Source organism: Sciurus carolinensis, chromosome 13 (genome assembly GCF_902686445.1).
Source record: "Sciurus carolinensis chromosome 13, mSciCar1.2, whole genome shotgun sequence".
Classification (NCBI taxonomy): Eukaryota; Metazoa; Chordata; class Mammalia; order Rodentia; family Sciuridae; genus Sciurus; species Sciurus carolinensis.
The window spans coordinates 86,641,656-86,664,566 of NC_062225.1; the positions used below are offsets into that span (position 1 = coordinate 86,641,656).

A 22,911-nucleotide genomic window follows, 5' to 3' on the forward strand; every position below is an offset into this window, starting at 1 on the left:
TTTCTGCAATCTTGCTAATCTTAATTTTCCTGATCTGGAAATCAGGCAGAACAGTACTTATTCTTTAGTTTTGATATGAAATTTATATAAGGAAATGCATACCAGATATTAAAACAGAGCTCACTGCTCTTGGGGACTCCAGTTGGTAAAATCTCTCCTAACTCTTCTGGGCAATTCTCCACTCTGCAACAAAATGCAATCTTACTAGAGATTATATCCAGTAATTCCTTTAGCAAACATCTACTGAGCACTTTCCAAGTGCCAGACTCTACTACATGCTCATAAAAATTAGAGACAGCCTCTGACCTTGGTAAACTTCTAGTCTAGTGGAAGCCAACTTCCTGGGGAAGCCTTCGTTGCCCCCACCTTGGCTAGCTACCTAGAAGCCCCTGATCTAGCCATGGGAACTTTGGTGATTCCCTGCAAACCTTGAACTTCTGTGTATGGCCCCCAATCACATACACACACTGGGGATCCTGGGGACCCAGGATATCACAAATGTAGGCAAGCACTCTACCACTGAGCTACATCCATCATCCATGTTTTATTTTATTTTGAGCCAGGGTCTCATTAAGTTGCCCAGGTTGGCCTCAGACTTGTAATCCTCCTGCCCAGTCTACCCAGTAGCTGCGACTGCAGTACAGATGTGGGTCACCGCGCCCTGCTGTATTGACTTTTTATTCAAATATGCTAGTCCCTTTTAAGTAATGTATTCATTAAGTCATTTAATCTTTGCACCCTTGAGGTAAGTACTATCGTTATTCCAATTTAAAGATGAGAAAACAGATGAGAAAGAGGTTAAGTAACTGGTTTAGCCTTCTAATTTTAAGTAAAGGCAGCCAGAAAACACAGTTTATAAATTCAGCTCCAAGTGCTGTTTATTCGTCTGTCTGCTCCACTGGAATGTGGGATCGAGTTCTGCCACATTAGAATAAGCATCTACCGAGCCTAACCCAATACCTGACACAATAGGTTATCAGTAATTGCTTCACTGGGTAAAAGGGAGAGAAAGGAGCACAGAATCCCACGACGGTGTGGTTACCAACATTTACCAAATGTCCACGTCGGGAGAGCTCACGAGATACGTGAAAGAAGCTCAAGAATCAGATGACATTCCTGCACGCTCAGAACCCGCATCCTTAACATCAAGAATTCGGAGGAGATTGCGCTTCCCCGCAGCCTCTTTTCTCTCGCCCGCTCCTTGCCCCGGAATTCCCCGCTCCACCTCTTCCTTTTCCCTCGCCATCCTCTCCGTGGATTCCACTCTCCGGGTTTCCCGTATGCCGGTGCACGGATAGCTCCAGTGCAAGGGAGAGCTCCGGGCTAGAGTGGCGGGCATGCGCAGACTGGGCGGCGCACTGCGCATGCGGAGAGATGGCGGGCCCGGCGTCCTGACCGCCGCGGGTCACCCTCCTCCCCTCGTGCCGGCGGCCGGAGCTCACGGGCTGGTGGGGCCGCGGCGGGCGGGGCGGCCGAGCCAGGCGGCGCCCCCCAACAAGCCGCGGGCCCGCTCCGCGCCCGGCACCGAGAAGCCGGCACGTCGGGGGTGGCGCAGGAGCCCGCCGCAGAAGGCGGGAGCGCTCGCGGGCGCGAGGGGCGCGGGCCGCCCGCTCGGCAGCATGAGTCAGCAGCGGCCGGCGAGGAGACTGCCCAGCCTTCTCGTGGACCCGGCGGAGGAGACGGTGCGCCGCCGCTGCCGCGACCCCATCAACGTGGAGAGCCTGCTGGTAAGCGCGGCCCGGCGCGCCGGCACGTGACGCGCGGCCCTCCCGCCTGCTCCGCACCTGCGCGCGGCGCCCGGGGCGCGCGGCCGAGGGGGCGGCCCCGCTCAGGGTGGGCGCGCCCCGCCTTCCGGACGCGCCCGGGCCTCGGGGCGCCGCTGCGGCCGGGGCTTCGCGCTCTCCTCCCGCTCTCCGGTTTCCCCCTTGACCGCAGCCACCCAGAACCCTGCCCGTCGCGCTGGTTTGCCACCCGCAGCTTCCCTCCCGTGTGAGGTCTCTGTTCAGTGTGACGGTACCCAAAGGAAGTTTGCGTCCAGATCCCCTGTGCTTCGCGGTTCTCGTAGCTCTGGGTGCATCCATTCTTTTTCCTTCCTTTGCCTGTTTTCGACTAATTGTCTGGTTTCTCCCCATCATTAGCAATAACTCAACATTAACCGAAGTCATCCTACCCAGTCCCCACGCCAAGTAATTGGTGAACATTATCTCGGTTCCTCACAGTCCTAAGAAATAGTTACTCCTGTTTTACAGTTGCTAGAACAGACTTGAAGATGTTAACTGACTTGCCTGGTTAGACAGTAAGTGGAGAAAACCTTCTGAACCTCAGAATGTCTGACTCAAGATAATAAATGCTTGACTACTTAAACTACATCCTAAGTCCATCTTTCCTTAATTCCCTGTCTCCTCCCATTTACAGTATCTCTTCCCCTTCTCAGTCAGACTTCTGGAAAAAGTCGTTTGTGTTCACTGTGTCTACTTGTTCACCTCCCATTGCCACCATCCCACTTCTGGGGACTTCTGCCCTAAGGGTAGGTGTTAGACTGCCCTAAACAGGTTCACCAGCAGTCATGTCAGTTTTAACATCTGTTTCACTCCTGTCTTTCTGTAGTTTGACATGATTGACCACACTCTTGCTGAAAACTCCTTTGAGTTCCTTTGATACCACATTATCTGTGCTCTACCTGCTTATCTGACCTCTCCTTGTCCACCTCTTCCCCTTCATATCTTGTTCCTGTTATTCAGGATTTTTTTCTACATTCCACTCACTTTCTTCATGTGGGAGGTCATTCATTACTCCTGTGACTTCTGATACCATCTGTATTGGTGTTCTTTTTTTTTTTTTTTTTTTTTTTTTTTTTTTTGCGGTACTGGGGATTGAACTCAGGGCCTTGTGCTTGCAAGGCAAGCACTCTACCAGCTGAGCTATCGCCCCAGCCCTGTATTGGTGTTCTTAATCTTTGAGAATTTGGTAAAAGCTCTAAATTCTCACTCCTGGAAAAATCACTTAACTTTGCAAGTAGAAGATAAACACATGCCTTGAAGTCTTACTCACTGTGGTAGTTTCACTCACATCATAACAATTCTCAGATCTGTGAACCCAGCTCAAAGCTTTCCTGCTGTCTATTAGGCATTCCTATTAAGATTTCAAACTCCTGAGTTGAAACTGCAAGCTGCAACTTTGCCATTTCCTATTTTAATAAATGATGTCACCCCACCACATTGCCCAAGCCAGTGTCCTAGGCATCATCTTTGCCTTTTTCCTTATCCAAACTGACCTTCAGTCTCCCAAAAGCAAAAGTAATCATCAGTACCTGTCACTTCTACTGTTGTCTATCTTTCAGATTGTTGTAGTGCTTTCCTGACCAAACATTTTCCTGCTTCCAATCTTGCCCTCACTTTCCCTGTGTGCTCCACATATAACTAATGATCCTTTTAAAAGTCTGTTTCTAATTTTGGCTCTTGGCAGAAGGACTCTATTATGGTTCCCTAGTGCTCTAAGGATAGAATAGAAACATCTTAACAAGCTCACTCTGGGTTTATCTTTCCTTAACTGTTTATAATTGCTAAAGTTTCCATATTCTTTCAATCCCCTGGGTCATTTACTTTCTTCTCGTCTGGGTAGAACTGCCTACGTATATCTAGGCCATATAGCCTATTCTGCCTTTCAAAACAAAACTTTTTTTAAACATGTATTTTCTTATTACTTCCTATGGTGTTTCAGATATAGATTTTTAGGTTCTTTGTCTGAGAATCTTCTGAACTCAAGACTGGGATAGGCCCATTTCCGTTCCCATAGCACTCTGTGCTTACTTGCCCCAACTTTTGCAGGTTCCTGAGTGTAGTGACGGTCCTTTCATTGTTGTATAGCATGTTTAGTGCCCCTTGAAAAGATTCTGCAGATAGTTAATGAATAAAGTAAGTACTTTAAAACTTGTTCAGAAATTAGTTGTATATCTTGCTGAATGTTTGTTGCCTGGATAAGTAACTTGAAAGTTGTCTGGAATTTTGAGCAGCAAGACACTAGTGTTGATTAGAGATGCACTTAGCTTGCAAATTGTAAAATAAGGAAAATCTGAATGGGTGAGTAGAATGCAGTCACCTCAGGAAAGTTTATTTCCAAAGAGCTCTTGAAGAAGTATTTCTTCCCAGACAGGGAGTTGGTACAGAGTGGCATCTATACAGAAGTTTTTGACCAAGTTGGAGGAATGCTTAGAATATTAGTCCCTAAAATTCACCTTTTATTTTTTTTCTCCCACCTTTAATGATGTTTCCTAGATCACTTCAAACTGTAGCCACAAATAACAGGGGCAAAGATGGCATGCTGTCCTTTGAGATCTCAAATTTAGAAGTGTAGGTCCTTATACATGGGATTTGAAGCAGTAGTGAAATAACTTGGAAGTTGTCAAAATATGCTGATTTGCCCGTCAGTTACTATGGGTTCCTAGGGAAGTGTGTGATGTCCAGTTTGAAGGCTTCCACTTTCCCTGAATGGGTTGCAGCTAAGATACAGACAGGCCACCTATAAAGAATGTCTAGTCCTGGGGCAGACAGTTTTGTTATTCTGCCAGAAGAAAGAGTGTTTTCCTATTCAAAGAGTAAAAAAATGAATGAACGTGCTCAGAACCTGTTTTCCTACATGTGTCATTGTAGCTGGCATGTAATGGAACTGCATTTGTGGCAGAGTTTGGGGAAAGGAAAGCATTTATGTCGTCATGCCTCATTGGGGGGATTGACCTTGTACTAGGTTGTGAACAACAGGAAATAAGGGACGGGGGGTGGGGCGCGGGGGTTAAAAGCAGAAAAGGATGCCCTTCTAGAATATGGGGATAGCAGATAATGAGGCAGTCTATTTGGAAACCAGTGTACACTACTTTTAGAACAGAACCTCTGCCAGGGGTAGTGGTGCACACCTGTAATCCCAGCGACTCAACAGGCTGAGGCAGGAACATCACAAATTCAAAGCCAAGCCCCAGCAAAAGCGAGGCACTAAGCAATTCGATAAGACCCTGTCTCTAAAGAAAAATACAAAATAGGGCTGGGGGTGTGGTTCAGTGGTCAAGTGCCCCTGAGTTCAATCCCCAGTATACACACAAAAAAATGAACAGAACCTTTGCTGGGCATGGTGGCACATGCCTATAATGCCAGCGATTCAGGAGGCTGAGGCAGGAGGATCAGGTTCAAAGCCAGCCTCAGCAATTTGTCAAGGCTGTAAGCAACTTAGTGAGACTGTCTCTCAGAATTAGAAAGGACTAAGGATGTTGCTCAGTGGTTAAGCTCCTTGAGTTCAATCCCTAGTACCAAAAACAAAACAAAACCAGAACCTCTGCAACAAGTCCCTATTAGGGAATTAATGCGCTGATTAGATTACAACTCATAGCGCCTGTGTAACAGTTTATGACATTTGTTTATGTGAGTTTCACATCACTGTGATGAGGATGGGTTTTTCATTCAAAAATCTTGCTCTAATAGCTATCCCTTATCTCATACTCGGAGGAGAGGGGTTAAAAGTAAAAATAGCATTGACAGTTGGTCATACTTTTCTGCTGTTTGACTTTCATCAGACTGCTCCAGTGTTCTGCTGTTGGATGCTGTGTTTGCAAATCACTGTCATTAGTACTGTTGAAGAGAGGTAGGCATAGTCCCTGCCCCCAGGACGGGCATTCCCATCACCAGTGTTGCATGCCCAGCAGGTCCACATTCTCCTGTCAGATATAAACTATAGTCTTACAGTGGATCTCTTATCTACGTGGGATTACTCTGTATCAAGGTAACTTCCTACCTGATGCTATTGTCTGGTTGTAGATGATAAGGAAATCATCCTGCCAAGGGTTTGTTACACTGATATAAACAGCTTCTTAACTGCTCACCAGTTTTAGTCAGTTTTTTTCACTGCTGTGACCAAAAGACATAACAAGAACAATTAGAGAAGGAAAAATTTATGTGGGGGCTCATGGTCTCAGATCTCAGTCCATAGGCGCCCAACCTCATTGCTGTGGTCTGGAGGTGAGGTAGAACATCATGACGACAGAGTGTAGTAGAGGAAAGTGGCTAAGAACATTGCACCAGAAGGCAGGGAGAGAGCTGTGCTCCACAAGGACAAAACATACACCCCAAAGGCATACCCTCAGAGACTCACCTCCTCCAGCCACCCCCTATTGCCTGTAGTTACCACCCAGTTAATCCCTATTAGGGAATTAATGCGCTGATTAGATTACAACTCATAACCCAGTCATTTCACCTCTAACCTTTCTTGCATTGTCTCACACAGAGCTTTTGGGGGACATCTCATATCTAAACCATAACATCATCTGACCTCAGGCCTCCCACACCCCAGTTCTTTTCCCACATTTCTCCCCTACTCGTATTGTGTTTTTAAACTGATTTTGATTATATCATAGTCTTATTCATAAATCTTTGGTGTTTCTCCACTGAATGTGACCTGAGTCCAGACTCCTTAGCATGATCTTTGTATGGTACTTTCATGCACTTCACCTTCAAAAACTGAGTCACTTTTACATGGTCACACAGGTGGGTTCTTAAAAAAACTCTGTGTTTTATATTCTCGTACCTTTGTTTGATTTCCTGTAGTAGGAATCCTATATTTTTTTTCTTTCCCAAAGTTTACTATTCAGGCAAAATCTGGCTTACCCATCAAAACTTTTTCCCTGTGAAATCTTCTGTGACTCCTCTGGGTGCAACAGTACTCCTGTTGATTCTCTCCTTGCAGCACCTGTGGGCTCCACTACCCCAATTGTGCTTTATGGGACAATTTTTTCACCTAAGCAAGAACTGATAACAGCCTGTCTGGAAACACACCTCTTGACGCTTCTTTCCAAGACAAGGCTGTGTGGGTTTCTGCTGACATGGTTTTAATCATAAGATTTTATTTTTTGCAAGAAAATAATTCCTAAATGTGTTGCAGACGTATATGCAAACTTTGATCATCTCTAACTGACTCAAGCGGTGAGCCCTGGTAAGGTGCTACTAATTTCCTAGTGGTTGCAGGAATTGAAAAGAAATTTTTTATTTCTGTGATATCAAAGTTTCTAGTATGCATTTTTCCATTATTAGAAATACTGCTGCTCTTATGTTAATTATAATGGAAATGCATAGCTGACTGTTGAGAATTTGTGAGCAAATTTTGTGGAACCATCCATTTAAATAGCAGGGGGTGAGCATTTGTGATTGAGACGGTCTTCCACCTCTGCTGAGCTTTCCAGAGTTGCAGACAGTCTAAATGATCACTGTACTCCTTTTGATCCTTAGTACTTACAGTCAGAACATTAGCATCTATTCAGTAATAAATTCTTATGTATATATTCCCATCCTCTCCCTTCCTTTCTTTCCTACTTCCATACTTATGGAAGCCATGTGATCTGAGAAACCTAAATCTGTGATCATTGTCAGATGTGATTATAGGCAACATAGATATAGTTTGGACATACTAGTCTCATAAATTAATTACTAAGTTAATTATCTCTAGGTGAAAGGGTGGGATTTTATGTATAGAATAAAATGCTGTTTTTAAATTGCTAAATTAAATTTTTTATATGTCTTCTTTTTTCAGCCATCGAAAATAAGAATTAATTTAGAAGATAATGTACAATATGTGTCCATGAGAAGTAAGTTGATTCCTGAATGGGCTTTAGATTTTGTAGTTGAATTTAATATAGTTAAAATGATTTACTATATGAGACTGTGAGAACTGAAATAATAAACAAAATGTACTATTTGAACACTGAAATGTGATTTGGGAAATTTTATTAAAAAGTCCTAAAAGTTGTGAGTTGAATGATGTGCACAAAGGCTAGTTTATTCTCCGTTGCTTTGGATGTGTCATTTTAAAAGAACAGTCAAAGTAGCACATGATATTATTTACAGACCGAATCTAAAAACATAAAACTTATGGAGATGGTAGAATGGTGTTTACCCAGAAACTGGGAAAGGGGTAAGGTTGGTGGGAAGGGGAGACCTTGATTGACAATTGAATTAGAGGAGAGCAATGGTTTCTGGTGTTCTGTTGCACACAGGGTGACTGTAGTTAATGTGTTTTAAAATAACTGAAAGGACTTTAAATGTGCTTACCACAAAGAACTGATAAATATTTGAGGCGATGGAGATGCTAATTAGCCTGATTTGAACGTTCAACAGTTTATACATGTATCAAAATGTCACTTGTACCCCATAAATTGATACAATTACTGTTTCTTAATGTAAAATAAAGTAAACTGAGTGTGGCAGCACCTACCTATAATTCAGCTACTCAGGAGACTGAGGCAGAAGGATCTATCTCAAGTTCAAAGCCAGCCAGGGCAATTTGGTGAGACCCTGTCTCGCCAAAATAAAAAACTGGGGATGTAGCTTAGTGGTAGAGTACTTACTTAGTATGTGTGATTCCCTATGTTCAATCCCCAGGACTGCATAAATTAAACTGAAAAAAATCTACATTTTGAGAATATTTCCCCAAATTCCTCTGTGAGGGATATTATTTGTCCCCTGCAGAATTGAAGACTTTTAGCAATATGCATGAGGTCAGTCTCTTACCCTGTAATTCCTTTTATTCTTCCCATCTAAACCTCTGCATGGGTTAACGCCATCAGGTACCCTAGGTCCCTGTTCTTCAGGAGGTCTTTGTAATGAATTGTCCCACCCCTGATTTCCTCTTAATTTGATCCCTAGTGGGGTCTTAGTGCATAGGTGTCTGAATATAAATCTTATAAATATATGCATCCTAATTTTCTTCAGCCCCTGCCACAGTCTCACCTATAATTGGTCACTAGGTTTGGTCAGCTTTAACTTTGAAGTGTTTTTTCATCTGTCCCATACCACCAACTCATAATGCCATCTGACATTTATTGATCTCATACAATGCCTGCTGTTATATTAAACTCTTTGCGTGAATTATCACACCACTTCAGGTATCAGACTGGGGATTGAACCCAGAGGTACTTTACCACTAAGCAACACCCCCAGCTTGTTATTTTTCATTTTGAGACAGGGTTTCACTAAGTTGCTTAGGGTCTTGCTAAGTTGCTGAGGTTGGCCTTGAACTTGAAATCCTCCTGTCTCAGCCTCCTGAGTCACAGGGATTACAGACATGGCAACACTGTGGCCAGCTATAATCCATATTTTGTAAGTGAATAATCTGAGGCCCAGAAAGGTTAAGTAACTTGCTGAAAGTCAGGATTCAGGTCCACGTTCCTGGCTTAAGAGCCTAACTCTCAGTCTACCCCTTCCCTCTGCAGCCAGTATAGTTTTTCTAATGCAGAAATGGGATTATAACATCACTCAGTCTGAGTTCTTCAGTGTTGCTCTGTGACCTATAGAGAAACCTAACTCTTCACATACTTGATTTTGTTTATTTGTATTACATCTGTAAGGCATCTCCTGTATTTCAAAATGACAAGGTAGTAGAGAAGGGGTGGACAGAAAGACAGGGCCTTCACGTGGCCCCTTGCTTAAGGCTGCAGCCTCATCCCCAGTGCTCTGCTGACCTCATCTGTCCCTGAGGCTGTGCCACCTGCAGATTCCATGACTACTCCCTGTTTGCCAGTGCTGCTTTGTCCTTTGACCTGGTGTTTTTCTGCCTCCCTCAGCAGTAGGGACACCTCATCCTTCTGTGCTGTGCCCTATCAGGTATCTCCACTTCCCACTCCAGTAAAGGTGGTATTTCATGTTCTCAAGTAACTTTGCACACCTCTCTGCGCACTTAGCTCAGGCTTGTAATAGAGCCCCTTATTAGACTCTGAGACACCCTTAATTTGAAGACTTTCTTACTCACATTTATATCCCCTTAGCAACTTTCGTGGTGTGGGTGTTCAGTTAGATTTGTTCTTTATTAGCTGATTGATATCCCAGGAAAGTACTTATCCTAGATTTATAAGACCCTAATTTTGTTAGTAGTGTAATTAAATATATGATTTTTAAAGTTAGAATTTCTCATTTATAATCTAAGTTTTATTATGAAATTATGACTTTTTTCTACTTCCAGTTTAAAAAACTGTTAAAATCCTAATTCATCCCTGTTTAATCTTAAATCTAGGAATTGAGTCATAGGGAAGACATTAATATAAAATATGTGCTTTTGTTCTTAGAAAACTACCAGTGGTCTTGTGAAAAATGGAGCAAGACTCTGGAGGGGCTCTGAGTGAGGGCTGACTGTCGGGAGGTGGGCATCTCTTTGAAGCATATTGACTATGGATACAATGGAGTAGAGAAAAAGAGAAGTCATGTATTCCATACCAGATTAACAACTATTTTAAAAAGTATTTTCTTTGTGAACCAAAATGATAAGAACATTTTTGGGTGCTGGGGATGCAACCCCAGGCAGGGGGCACTGAGCCACATCCTCAGCCACTGCCCCCCTTTTTTTTCTGGTGGTGCTGGGGATTGAACCCAGGACCTTGTGCATGCTAGGCAAGCTCTCAACCAGCTGAGCTATATCCCCAGTCTCCCTCCCTCAGCCCTTTCTATTTTTTAGTTTGAGACGGGCTCTCGCTAAGTTTCTGAGTCTGGCTTTGAACTTGTGATCCTCCTGCCTCAGCCTCTTAAGCTGCTAGGATTATAGGCATGTGCCACCACAACTGGCATGAGAACTTTTTTGTAGCATCAAATTGGAAAAGATAAATGGTAACATTCAGGTACCTGAGATGAAGCCCTCATATGCTATGTAATGATAGAACCCACAAGTTATATAGCAGTTTAGCACAAATCAAAATTCCTTAAAAATAATCTCACTCAGCAGTTTCACATCTTGGAATTTATCTCTAGGAAAGAATTAAGGGTACATACAATAATTTTGTAACAAAAGGGTCCATTGAAGTAAGCCACATAGTAAAGTTGGAGAGGGTCTGAATCGCCGGTGTGAGGATCCCTTCAGCAAATACTTCATGTGGTCAAATACGCAACTGTTAAGAACTTCTTGGCATGTCAGAATGTGCACAGCACTAAAAGGGCATGTTATGGAATGGTGCCTTGCTGTTTCTGCCTGTAAAAGCCGTATCTGCATATTAACACACAAGCGTGTTGGGGATTGTGTGTGTGAAGTCCCCAGATTGTCATAGTAGATGAGTGAAATGAAGAAGAGATTTGTTTACCTTCATGTTTTTTATTACAGGGTAATGAATATTTTTAAAAACAAATGCACCACTTTTCCTCAAAATGTATCATAATTGTTCTAATAGAAAACCAGTTGCAGTCTGGGGTTGTGACTCAGTAGCAGAGCGCTTGCCTAGCATGTGTGAGGCCCTGGGTTTGATCCTCAGCACCACATAAAATAAATAAATAAAATAAAGATATCATGTCCATCTACAAAAAATTTTAAAAAAAAAAGAAAAAACCAGTTGGGACTCTCAAAAACTTCATCATACATGGTTATTCTATGAATAGAAACATCAAAAAAAAAATAATAAAAGCTGGGTCTCTGCCTTTCCTCTCTAAAGTATACTTTAACTTAAAGGCCAAAGAAAAAATTTAATTTTAAAAATCATTTTTAATCCTGTTCCTGAAAAATGTTGTGGATACAAATATATGCTTACTGCTTTCATAATAAACAGTAGACTTCTAAAAATAAATATGTTCAAGGGAAACTGGTTGCATGTCTCAAATACTCCTTTATTGAAACCAAAAGCCTTTGTTTAGACCTGGGATAAGCTCATAAATTTTTTGTCCAATTTGAGAAATTTATTTCATAGAAATTATCTGTGATTTGGTCTGTGTAGGAATTTCTGTAGGGGTCTGTGCTTTCTGATCAAGAGGAAATGAGAATTTAAATGATTTGAGAAATGTTACTTGAAATTTTGTGAATCTGTTTGTTTCCCAGAAGCTCTAAAAGTGAAGAGGCCTCGTTTTGATGTATCACTGGTTTATTTAACTCGAAAATTTATGGATCTCGTCAGATCTGCCCCTGGGGGCATTCTCGACTTAAACAAGGTTGCAACAAAACTGGGAGTACGAAAACGGAGGGTCTATGACATTACCAATGTCCTAGATGGAATTGACCTCGTTGAAAAAAAATCTAAGAACCATATTCGATGGATGTGAGTTGGCCAGAAATGTTCCATTGTGTTTGTTCCCCTTCTTGTCAAGTAACAATCCCATACTTGAACCAAGTGAGGTATTAGCAGTGTTGGTGATACGAACAAAGTATCATAATTCTTGTTAGAAAAGGGTTCTTTTAGGTCTTCTTTGTCCCACAAAGTGCATAAGTTTTTTATTTTTTGTTTTGGTTTACTATTTGGGACTAAATAAGAGCCATAATATAGACTATCATTCAGATACTGTGGAATAAAATGATTTAAGTTTTTGCTTTTCTAGATCATAAGAAGGATTATGTAGGAGTTTGTTGTTTTTAAGTATTTCCATAATTTACTGATATCAGGGGAAAATATCTGTTAAGGTTGTAAACAGTGATTCTCACAGAGCATTGTAATAAACACCTAGAGGCCTCCCAGGAGTTGTCATTTAGTAGTCTAGGGGGAGGGGCAGGAATCTGATTCTTAGTACCCCAGATAATTAGGATGAAATTCAACTGTGAATCTCCTTCCATAACACAATCGCCTGAGTATTAAAAAAATAAAAATTAAAAATCAGACAATATCCAAAAGGCAATTGCTAAAGACTTGATATGGTTAGGAAAAGATCTCATGGAGAGGGCCTTGGGATTTCAGCATACATGAGGCATATGTATGTGTGTGCGCGACCATGTGCATAAGAAAAAATACTAAGAACAGGCAAGTATTTTGGATCAGGATGAAAGGGCAAATGAAAAATGAATAGATCATAAAATGACTAATTAAATGTTAGAAGAAGTTATTTTTCAATAATAGTACATATTGAATTCTAATACAAATGTGCTCGCTTCAGGGATTCATGTCAGATTGAATTCTGAATCACTGATTAGAATTAGATTTGAACAACTAGGAGGCAGAGAATACAAGTAGAGGTGACAGTCTTTTCCCCTATTTTTGTTCCATAAAGATTAAGGGGGGGTGCACATCAGATGTTCAGTCATAACCATATTGCAATAACCACCAATAACAAAAGATCTTTTAAGAATAATGAGTAGGCATTATATTCAGAAAGAGCATGCATAGTAGGACAAATACGGACCCATTAAATTTTAGCAGAGAAACTCTCATGTAGCCAGTACTCTTGTTTTTCATGTGAGGGATTGCAATTATCTGTTATTAATGGTGACTTTTTTTTTTTTTTTTCCCCTTCCTTTTGAAGAGGATCTGATCTTAACAATTTTGGAGCAGTGCCCCAACAAAAGAAGCTGCAAGAGGAACTTTCAGACTTATCAGCAATGGAAGATGCTTTGGATGAGTTAATCAAGGATTGCGCTCAACAGTTATTTGAATTAACAGATGATAAAGAAAATGAAAGATATCCTTTAAGTATATGCCTTTTTAAAATTTCTGCTTCCAGAGCAGATTAAGTGGTAAGGTCATTTGGAGGATTTAGTTTATATTAATTAGATGTTGAATTGGACTTCTAAAAGTTAAAATAAAGCTAGGCATGGTGGAACACACCTGGAACCCCAGCTACTGGGGATGCTAAGGCACAAGGATCATGAGTTTGAGGCCAACCTGGGCAGTGGTTACTGAACAGAGTGAGACCTCCTCCAAAAAAAGTAATTTTAGTCAAATATGGTAGTATCGCCTCTGTTTTACACAAGCAATAAATACATTGTTGCTTTTGGCAACTTTGTGTGGCATTTCTTAGGTTAAATTCTGCATAGTACATACAGAGACAAATCCAGTTTAAAGTTTCTACTTAAAATAACAAGCTCATGGTGCTGGGGTTGTGGCTCAGTGGTAGAGCACTTGCCTAGCACATGTGAGGCACTGGGTTCAATCCTCAGCACCACATAAAAATAAATAAATTAAATAGAGGTGTCCATCTACAACTAAAATTTTTTTTTAAAATGAATTTATTCTTGTGGACTCTACATAGTAAAATTTTCATTAGCTTCCATGAAAATCCTGTTTTCCCTAATTTGTGAAGTAAAGTTATTCTGAAAGAAAAGGAATTCCATTCCCAACCACAGAAGCCTGGTGCTACTGAATGTCTGTCCTGCTCTACAGCTCAGTGTTGGGACTGAGGAGAGGCTTGGTTTTGGTGCTGACCTCCTCCTGGGTCCTCTGGACATTCATGTTGCTGTTCCCTTGGGGTGCCTTTTGTGAGAATGGCACTTATTCTTGAGCTTGCCCCGTCTTCCAGCTTGCTTACAGTTTCCTTGGCAGGCACAACTCCTCTTCTTCCTGGTACAGTTACTAGAAGGAAAATGAAAACCTGCTCACATCACTGCAGCCAGCCACAAAGTGTGTAGTAAGGAAGAATGCTGGAAAAACTGAAAGAAATTGCTTAAGGAATGAAATTTTATATTTTAAAGATTTTTTTCTTTGATGTTAGGGGATTCTTCAGATCCAGAATGTTTTTTCCTGAAGGTCCCATAGTAAGAACTAGCACTGAGTAGGGAACAGGTGTGAATTTGAATATAGTAGTCTTCCCTTATTCAAGGTCTTACTTTCTGTGGTTTCAGTTACCCAAAGTCAACTGTGGTCCGAATATGTTAAATGGAAAATTCCAGAAATAATTCATATTGTTTTAAACAACTTTTATGATAGTACATTGTTTTAATTATTCTATTAGTCATTATTAATCTACCTAGTCTATAAAAACTTCATTATAAGTACACATGTATAAGAAACAGTATATTTGGGGTACTATACTATCTGTGGTTTTAGGCATCCACTAGGGTCTCAGAATATATCCCCCTCAGATAAAGGAGAATGACTGTACCTTTGTGAGTTGTGTTCATGTTACAGACTCAAACTTTATTAGTATTTTCCTCTAGAGGTTGTTGTCATGACTTTCTTTTTTGGGGGGTGGTGTCGGGAATTGAATGCCAGGCAAACTCTACCTACTGAGCTATATCCCCAGCCCTGTCATCCTGACATTTTTATTTTATTTATTTATAATTTTTTTGGTTGAAACTACATATATTTTAATAGAAAACAAAATACAAAATAACTCTTTTCAGAAAACAAATATTTAACCCTTTCCACACATCAGAACTTGCTTTGCCCTCAGCATAGCTGGACACAGCGTGGCCATGGAGCGGGCACTGTGGGAGGCAGATGCTGAGGGCTACCTCGACACAGTCTTGTGGAGACTCCATGTCTTGTGACTTATTCCACTTTTATCATAATTTGGTGTGGGGACTAAACTCAGGTTCACGCCTGTTAGGCAAGCATTCTGCTGCCAAGTTACACCCCAGCCTCCCCATACTCTTTCTCTTCAAAGACAAGACTGATAAAAGTGCACCTGAGAAAAAAATGTTCCCTTCCCAGGGCCACCACAGAGCCAGCGCTCAGCACCCCACCCACTTCCAGAAACAGGTCCCTGGCACATCAGGCTGCAGAGGGACTTCCCTTCTCCTGACACGCTGTGCTGCCATTTTCTCTGAGTTCCCTCATCATGACATTTTAAAAAATGAAATAATTTTTTTTTTACTGCTTTCCTTAGATGTGAGTTTGCATTTCATAAGAACTAAAGATATTTTAACACCTGTATTTGTGTATTACAAGAGCTGAATTATCTACCCAGTATACAGCACTCTGCTTAGAGATCCTTGACTAATTTTTACACTGGCATATGTGACGTATCAAGATATTCATAGCATTCAAGCCTTTCATGAACAGATTGTTATTGCAGTTAAAGCTCCAGAGGAAACCAGGTTGGATGTTCCAGCTCCCAAAGAAGTAGGTAGCCCTGCTTTTTACGAAATATTTAAGGAGAGAAGTGGGCTAACTGCCAGGCCTATGATCTACTGCAATTACAGTAACTTACTGGGCATTATGTTCTGGTTAGCTATATATCCAATACTAGTCAAGCCACTTCAGACATTATAACTTGTTTTGACTAACACACCTATAAAGTGGTCATTGTGGCCTTAAAATGAACCAGTGCACATAAAAATGAATTTAGTCCGAACATCACACAGTAAATGACAGAACTAGATTCCAGTGCAAAAAGTTTGGCCTTAAAGTTCATTCTTAACCATGGTGCCATAGTGCTGCTTGGAGGAGCCACCAAGAATTGGCCTTAGTCTTTTTCAGAAGTGAGTTCGGGTCACAGCCAAGGCTTTAGGGAATTAACTTATTAACAAAATTCATAAAAGACTATGAACAAACTAGAAAACTAAGTTACAAATTTAAAATGGAAATTAAAATCTCAGCATAAATGGAAATATCAACCACCCACTGCTTAGCTCATTCCTTCCCTTGCAGGAAAGTTTGTACTGAAAGATAATTGTCCTCAGAAGGCCGCTTGGTAAGGATGGAGTCAGAACCAAGGAGGTGGCCAGGGACAGACCATCAAGTCCTGACAGCTTGATGGACCCATCAGTTCTCATAGCGAGTCCTCTTCATTGCTATAGCAAGGGATAGTCCATCATCCTTCTTTCCTCTTATCCCCATCAGCACACTATGCAAGTGGGATCCCATGATACCTGACAGTGTATTCTAAATTCATTAACAAGCAGCTTGGTTTTGCCAGTCACAGCTAGGTTATGACTTGTTGGTGATATTGTCTAGTTGTTTTCTTTGGATTTAGATACATGCCAAGTATCATTTATATTTAGTATCAGTTTCACAGATGTTATAACTTTTTCAGTAAAATAGTTAAATAAGTAACTATTACTCCTTTGGTACATCTTACTTTGGGGCATGATAATCCATTCTGCTGGAAGCGATGCAGTTTGGATTTTTACCCAAGGTTCTGAATTGCTTCAGACTATAATTGCCAAGCCTTTAATCATACCAGAACTTTCTCTGAAGATCCGTATAGAAGTTTGCTCATGGGCCCTCTTTGGGCCATTCTCAGTAGATGAGAGCTTGCTGGTTTCAGTGGAGTCTTAAATCCACAAAGATCTGGGGGAGAGTTCTGGAATTGGACTTTTCTTATAATTTCCTCAGGCATAGTCACCTGGCCATTTGTTTAACTATTGCTTTTAGATGCTTTTACACTACAATGGCAGAGTTGAGTAGTTGTTAAGGGACAGGGTGGCCTGCAGAGCCAGAATCATTTACTGTGTCTCACCCTCTATAGGAGAAATTTGCTAACCTCCAATTTAAAGGAATGTGATTCCTCAGCTGGCTGCCAGTACAGAGTAACATATTGATTTGTTGTGTTGTTTAGAAATCTCTCTTGAATAGTACAGAGTTTACCATGAAACCAGACCTGATCTGGTGCTCCAGCCCTGAGCACAGATGTTCTGTCCTCTGGCCCACCTTCCTGGTACCCAGAAGCCACAGCAAGTTGACAGATGAGGTGCAGAGACCTTCTGAGATGCTCCGTCTCCCAAACTCACTTGTATGAGATCACAGAGTGATACAAGCTGGTCGGCGATCTGCATTGTTTAGCCTGACCTACCCTAAAAAAGTGGAGAAGATGGACTTCATTCAGTCAGACCAACTCCCAGTTAAAAAGACAAGGAATCATAATAAATAGAACTGCTACTTGCAAATTTAGCATGACTCAGTAGAAGCACCCAGTTTCCTGATTTCCTATGGAAAAAGTATTGTAGTTATTCCTAATAAGCCTGAAACCAAAGGATGTGAAAAATCCTAGTAAATATTCCTTTACATGCAGTGTGCATTTGAGGTTTTAATTTGCCTGAGGTATACTTTGACTTGATTTTTTTCCTCTTGTTTCTTTCAACTGAAGGACAGCCCTTTCTGTTGTCTCAGTAACTCTTCATTGGCCTGGAAATCCAAATCCCTTTCATATGGGACCCTAGGATCTTCCATAGTTCTTGGTCATCAAAACACAGATTTTTTACTTTGAAATTCAGCCTCCTAAAGGGTCAATCCTAATGTAGAAAAAGGCTCTTGAGAACCAAGGTATTCACATGACACCTCTGAAGCTGTTACTGCATGATCAAGTAGCCGTTGTAACTATGAGTTTGCCAATGGTCTGACATGACTACAGCTGAGAGCACAATTTTTCTCAACAATATGGTAGGAGGAAAGCTACCAGAATTTGAGTGTTCAGGAAGGTCTGCAGTCCTAGTAAGTGAAAAACTACATTAATGACTGCTTTTGTTCATCTTGATGTTTGTGTTCTTTATCAGGACTCTATCACGGTACACATAAGGAGCACCAGAGGACCTATTGATGTGTATTTGTGTGAAGTAGAGCAGAACCATTCAAATGGCAAAACATCAGACAGGGTAGGGACCTCTTCATCTAAAAGCAAGCATCCAGAACACCCAGAGAAAGGTAAGCATATCAATTCTGTAATTAGAGAAAGTTAAGATTTTAATGACTTCTTGGTATATAATATGAATGCATATTATATAGCCTTAGGATTATTTTTTCTCTTCCTATCCACAAAAACATGAGTTTAAACATAATTGCAAAGTCATTGTTACTGTAGTTAAGAGTATTCCTAAAAACTTCATAGGTAAGTTCCACATAGTTTTAATTGCAGTGGAAATAGCAATAGTCAGTCCGTGGAGGGACCAGCTGGTGGTAGCCTTTGAGTAGGGAGGACTTCCTGCATTCTCTGACAGGTGCTTCCAGCTACAGGTGTAAGTTCCTGTGTACTCTTGTGAGCCTGAAAAAAATTAGCCTTCTGCCATCGAGATACGGGTGCCTGTGCCCGGATCTTCTTTTTTGTAGCAGTGGAATTGCATGCTCTGTCGGCCACCTGCCTTTTAAGAAAGATAGCACTTAGAACTTTTCTCATCCGTTCTTTTGCAGGAGAAAATCCTCCTCAACAAAGTGAAGATGTGCTTGAAGTGAACAACTGATAGCATTTGAGGATTGATGGATTGAAATTCTTTTCCTTTTCATTTTGGAACCTCCTGTGTGGATGAATTATGCACCAATTTGAATTTCAGAGCAATAAGTCATCCAGGAAGTGCTCTCATTATCAGTCAGTAGCAGGATTGAGGCCAGTAGTGTCTTCGAGTAGCTCCCCAATTAGATTACTGGGTAATTATGGTTTCTGCATTCAAAAACAACTTTTTTTAAGATTGTTCACTGCATTTTGTCAGTGAAATAGACATTTCACCTCCTAAAATAACTTCATCACAAAGAGTATCACGAAACAGACGGTCAGGCCTGGCACGGACGGTTCTTCGTGGACTCTGCCTTCCTTAAAGGATCATGTGGTATATCACAAAAATAATTGCCTTACACTGGTTCACGTTTGCAGTTGAGTGTTGTACATTGGCTAGGTGTACACACAGATCTAAATGTGATGTTTTTGTATATATCTGTATAATGTTTAGATTACTTATGAAATATGTCTAAGTGACACTTTTCACCCTTGTACAGCCAAAATAATGTATATATGAAAAGTGACAGGCAGATGCTCTAATTTCTTTGGAACCTATAACTTATTAGAATCCTCTGGATGAGGGTTAGAGGAGAGTTTTTCCAAACTTCTACATGTAGAAGTATCACAGTGTGCTATACATTTAAGTTCATAATACTAATTCAAGTATTTTATTGTGGTTCCTAGCACTAAAATTGGAGTCGGATGCTTCTTGATGTTGAGCTGCCTACAGAGTTATTGTGTCCCAGCAGATTGGTGGCATACCCCAGATCCTTGGGGAAAAGTATAGAAATGCCATCGTGGAGTAGCCTAATTCACCGAGACATGAATTCAGTCATGTGAAATTGGAAACTGTGTTAAGCTTTTTGTGAGCAGATTTTGTAATATGTGTCTGTGTGCAGCCTTCCTCCTCAGTCGGAGGGGTCTTACTTACCATGAGTTGTACCCTGCCCTCTCTCCAGCTCTAGTCCCCCCTTCCCAAGACCTAGCTATTTCTACCTCAGTGGGTAAGTCATTTACCACTCTGTGCCTCAGTTTACTCAGTAGTGTACCATTAGACTGTGACGCCTTGAGGGACTTTGTCATGATCATTGTTATATCCCAGCACCTTGCACCGTGCCTGGCCCACTGGGAGTGCTCAGTGAGTGTCGGACGGATCAGCGAGTGCATGACTGCAGAAGGAGACTGATAAAACCTGGCTTGTCTGCCACACAGGTTTATTGTGAGCATCATTTGAAGCCTCTCTTGCTTTCAACAAAATTGAAATTTTCAAAAAAAATTGAAGCGACTTAAAATTAAGACCTTGTATAAAAAGACTTACGGTGCAGACCCAAAATCAAAATATTACAAAATAATGGATTCACATATTCTGAGCTCAGTAGCTTTTTCCAGTCCTGTCCTCTGCTGGACACCATCTCCTCCCCCACAGTCCCTGCTTTTTAATTTCTTTATGCTTGGGGACTGCTAGTAAATGGGATGGTTAGCCTCGAGGCATCTCCTTCTGTTTTAGACAAAAAGTTGTCTTTTGAAATAAGCTAAAGAAAAGCTACAGGGGCTGTGGTCACTGGGCTTTTTGGAGGAACAACAAGGGTGGGATAAAAACTAAGTTTGGACGTGAGTGAGAGCCCAGGCAGGAAGTTGGAAGTGTGTAGGTCAATTGCTCTTGAAAGGAGCTGAGCTCTGTAGCAGATTGGGCAGATATTAGTTGATGTGTGATCTTTTAATCATGAGAGTAGAAGAGGGCATCTAAGAAGAAAGTAGATGAGGAGAGGCCCAAGAATAGCTATTTTAAGGGGAATACAGAAGAAGGAGCCTTTCCTGAGAAAAGAATGGGGGAAAAGCCTAAAGGAGATAGTGTCCCAAACCAAGGAAGCATTGCCAAAGGTAAGCAGCAATTCCTGACTTGTGAAATGTGATGAATGTTCTGCCTTATACATTGTTCTGAGGGAAAAGTGAAATCATGTCAGCAAAAATCTTATGTAAATTGTAAATGTGTTACATAAATGAAGTAGCTCCGCCACTCCATCTTCTGGTGTTCAGTGTCTTCTTTTTAGAACCGACAAGTGCCCGGGGGTTGGTTTCCCAGCCCTTCCTCCATCTCCGACTGCAGGCTTCACTGCTAACATTGATGGGTATGACTGGTGGCTCCGGCAGCCCTCCTCTTCTGAGCTCCCAAGGGGTCAGGAGTCCTGGTCTCAGGAGGCGACACACAGCTACTGGTGGTAGACACGGGGACCTGGAGCAGTGACCTGCCACTCGGCTCATTGCTGTCCTTGTTTCAGGGGGACTTTCTCATTCACTGGCTTGACTTCAGGGGAACTAACTACACCCAGCCGATCGTTCACCTCATCTCCAGCTAGTGTTTGTGAAAATTGAAGCTATATGGAAAATGACTTTCTGTACTCAGCAACAAATAACAAGAGAGCATCTACCGGAGAGGTGCACTGAGGTCTGCACGTGGGAAAACTTGGGAAAGACTACCACTCTTCGCCTCTTCCGCTGCCCCTAAGCCACCTCTGCAGAAGAAAAAGTGGGTGGTTTCTCCGATTGAGTTTGGAGAAGGGAACTGAACATTAAAGGCCCAGTTCCTTTTGGATTTCCTCTCTGGGAACTTCCTGCCTATGGGAATACACATTTTTACACCCAAGGGGCACCCTGCAATTGTTTTAGGTCAGTTTGGCCAGGTGGGCATTGGGCAATGTCTGCAGGCATTTTGACCGAACTGGAAGGTGCTGCTGGCATCTAGGGGCAGAGGATGGGCAGCCAGTCAACAATGCACAAGGCAAACCCAGGCGAAGAAATACCCGGTGCGGTGTCTGTGGAGTTGAAGTTGAGCGACCCATTACACCAGTACAGGCAGAGTTCTGTCCAAATTAGGAGTGAAGTGTTAAGCCCAGTTGCCAGTGGAACTAAAGGCATGTCCCCAGTCACCCTTATTAGTAAGGGGAGGTTCTCATTTCTGTCACGGACGGCTTTGCCTGCCAGCCCATTCTGAGTGTGAAAGGTGGGAGGAGTGTTGCCTGTTGGGAAAGGCCACTGCAGACCTTGTGTTGGGGCCTGCGCGAGCAAGGCTGGAATTCGCCTGCAAGTAACAACCCCGCAATGACTGCTTCAAGCAAGCTTGCTTCTCACAGGACGTTCAGAGAGGGTCCAGGGTAGGTATTTCTCCCCAAGGAGTCAGGAAGCAAGGCTCCGACAGGTCGTCGTTCGCCATGCTTGGTCCCATTCCCAAGGTCACTTCAGACTCCCAGGGAGCCTCTGGAGCCCAGCCATTCTGTCTGCATACTAGCCAGCAAGAAAGATGAAGAAACAAGAAAGGTACACCCAGTTAAGGACACTCCTGTAAACTGTACCTCACTAACCTGACAGATTGACCACAACGTAGCCACTGTGACTGGGAAGGTAATCTTAGGGGTGGGGTCAGCCAAGTACCCAGCAAAGGACCAGGAGTTGTGCCACCAAAGACAAGAAGAAGAGATGGTGTGGGATGCATTGCAAGCATTTATCAAGATCGGGCTCCTCGCCCCCTCTGAGCACCAGAAGACTGAACCTGGTAGTGAGGCCGTGAGACTAGCTTTCGTCAGTGACTCTGGGGGAAGCGGTGTGCAGTCTGCCATGCCCCTCCCTGTGCTGCAGCCGAGAAAGCCACGGTGCCTGATGCAGCAGCAAGACTCGAGCACTGGCTCGGGTCCCTGAGAGACCCCAATCTTGACGTCATGGAGTGTCACGTCATCGCCCAGTCTATCTTAACTGATATGATCAGGGACAACTAACAGTCTTTGCTACAGGCCAGTCAACAGCCTCACACCAAAACTGTGTTATAAATACCTTTGAGACACTTGGAACTGTTGTCAGTTGCTTATGATCAACAAAGTTGAAATACTGGTCATTCAATAAAAAGTGACTCAATCCATTTGTTCACCGCTAGTAGAATGGGAGTTAACACAGATTTGTGTGAGGATGCCATCTAGTGGAGAATTAACAATTATTCAAGTTATTTGCTTTTAAATAATCAGATGCTACCAGAAAATAGCATGAACTTTAAACATTTTCAGATCCCATT

The 22,911-nt window shown here is 42.1% G+C and overlaps 1 protein-coding gene across 1 annotated transcript; it reads left to right on the top strand.

Annotated features, from left to right (window-relative positions):
- The first annotated feature begins 1,353 nt into the window (after positions 1-1,353).
- E2f6 (E2F transcription factor 6) lies at positions 1,354-20,873 on the top strand. The gene is made up of 7 exons (XM_047522671.1): positions 1,354-1,727; positions 7,567-7,621; positions 11,821-12,037; positions 13,230-13,385; positions 15,652-15,766; positions 18,139-18,286; positions 18,770-20,873. The coding sequence occupies exons 1-7, from the start codon at positions 1,365-1,367 to the stop codon at positions 18,817-18,819; spliced, it is 1,104 nt and encodes a 367-aa protein (XP_047378627.1). The 5' UTR covers positions 1,354-1,364; the 3' UTR covers positions 18,820-20,873.
- Positions 20,874-22,911: the final 2,038 nt, after the last annotated feature.

Excerpts from the sequence above, each read along its gene's own strand:
- E2f6 (XM_047522671.1), top strand. The coding sequence starts at position 1,365 with ATGCGGAGAGATGGCGGGCCCGGCGTCCTGACCGCCGCGGGTCACCCT. Across the intron at positions 1,728-7,566 it reads TCAACGTGGAGAGCCTGCTG|CCATCGAAAATAAGAATTAA; the intron begins GTAAGCGCGGCC and ends TTCTTTTTTCAG. Across the intron at positions 13,386-15,651 it reads GATGATAAAGAAAATGAAAG|ACTGGCATATGTGACGTATC; the intron begins ATATCCTTTAAG and ends ACTAATTTTTAC.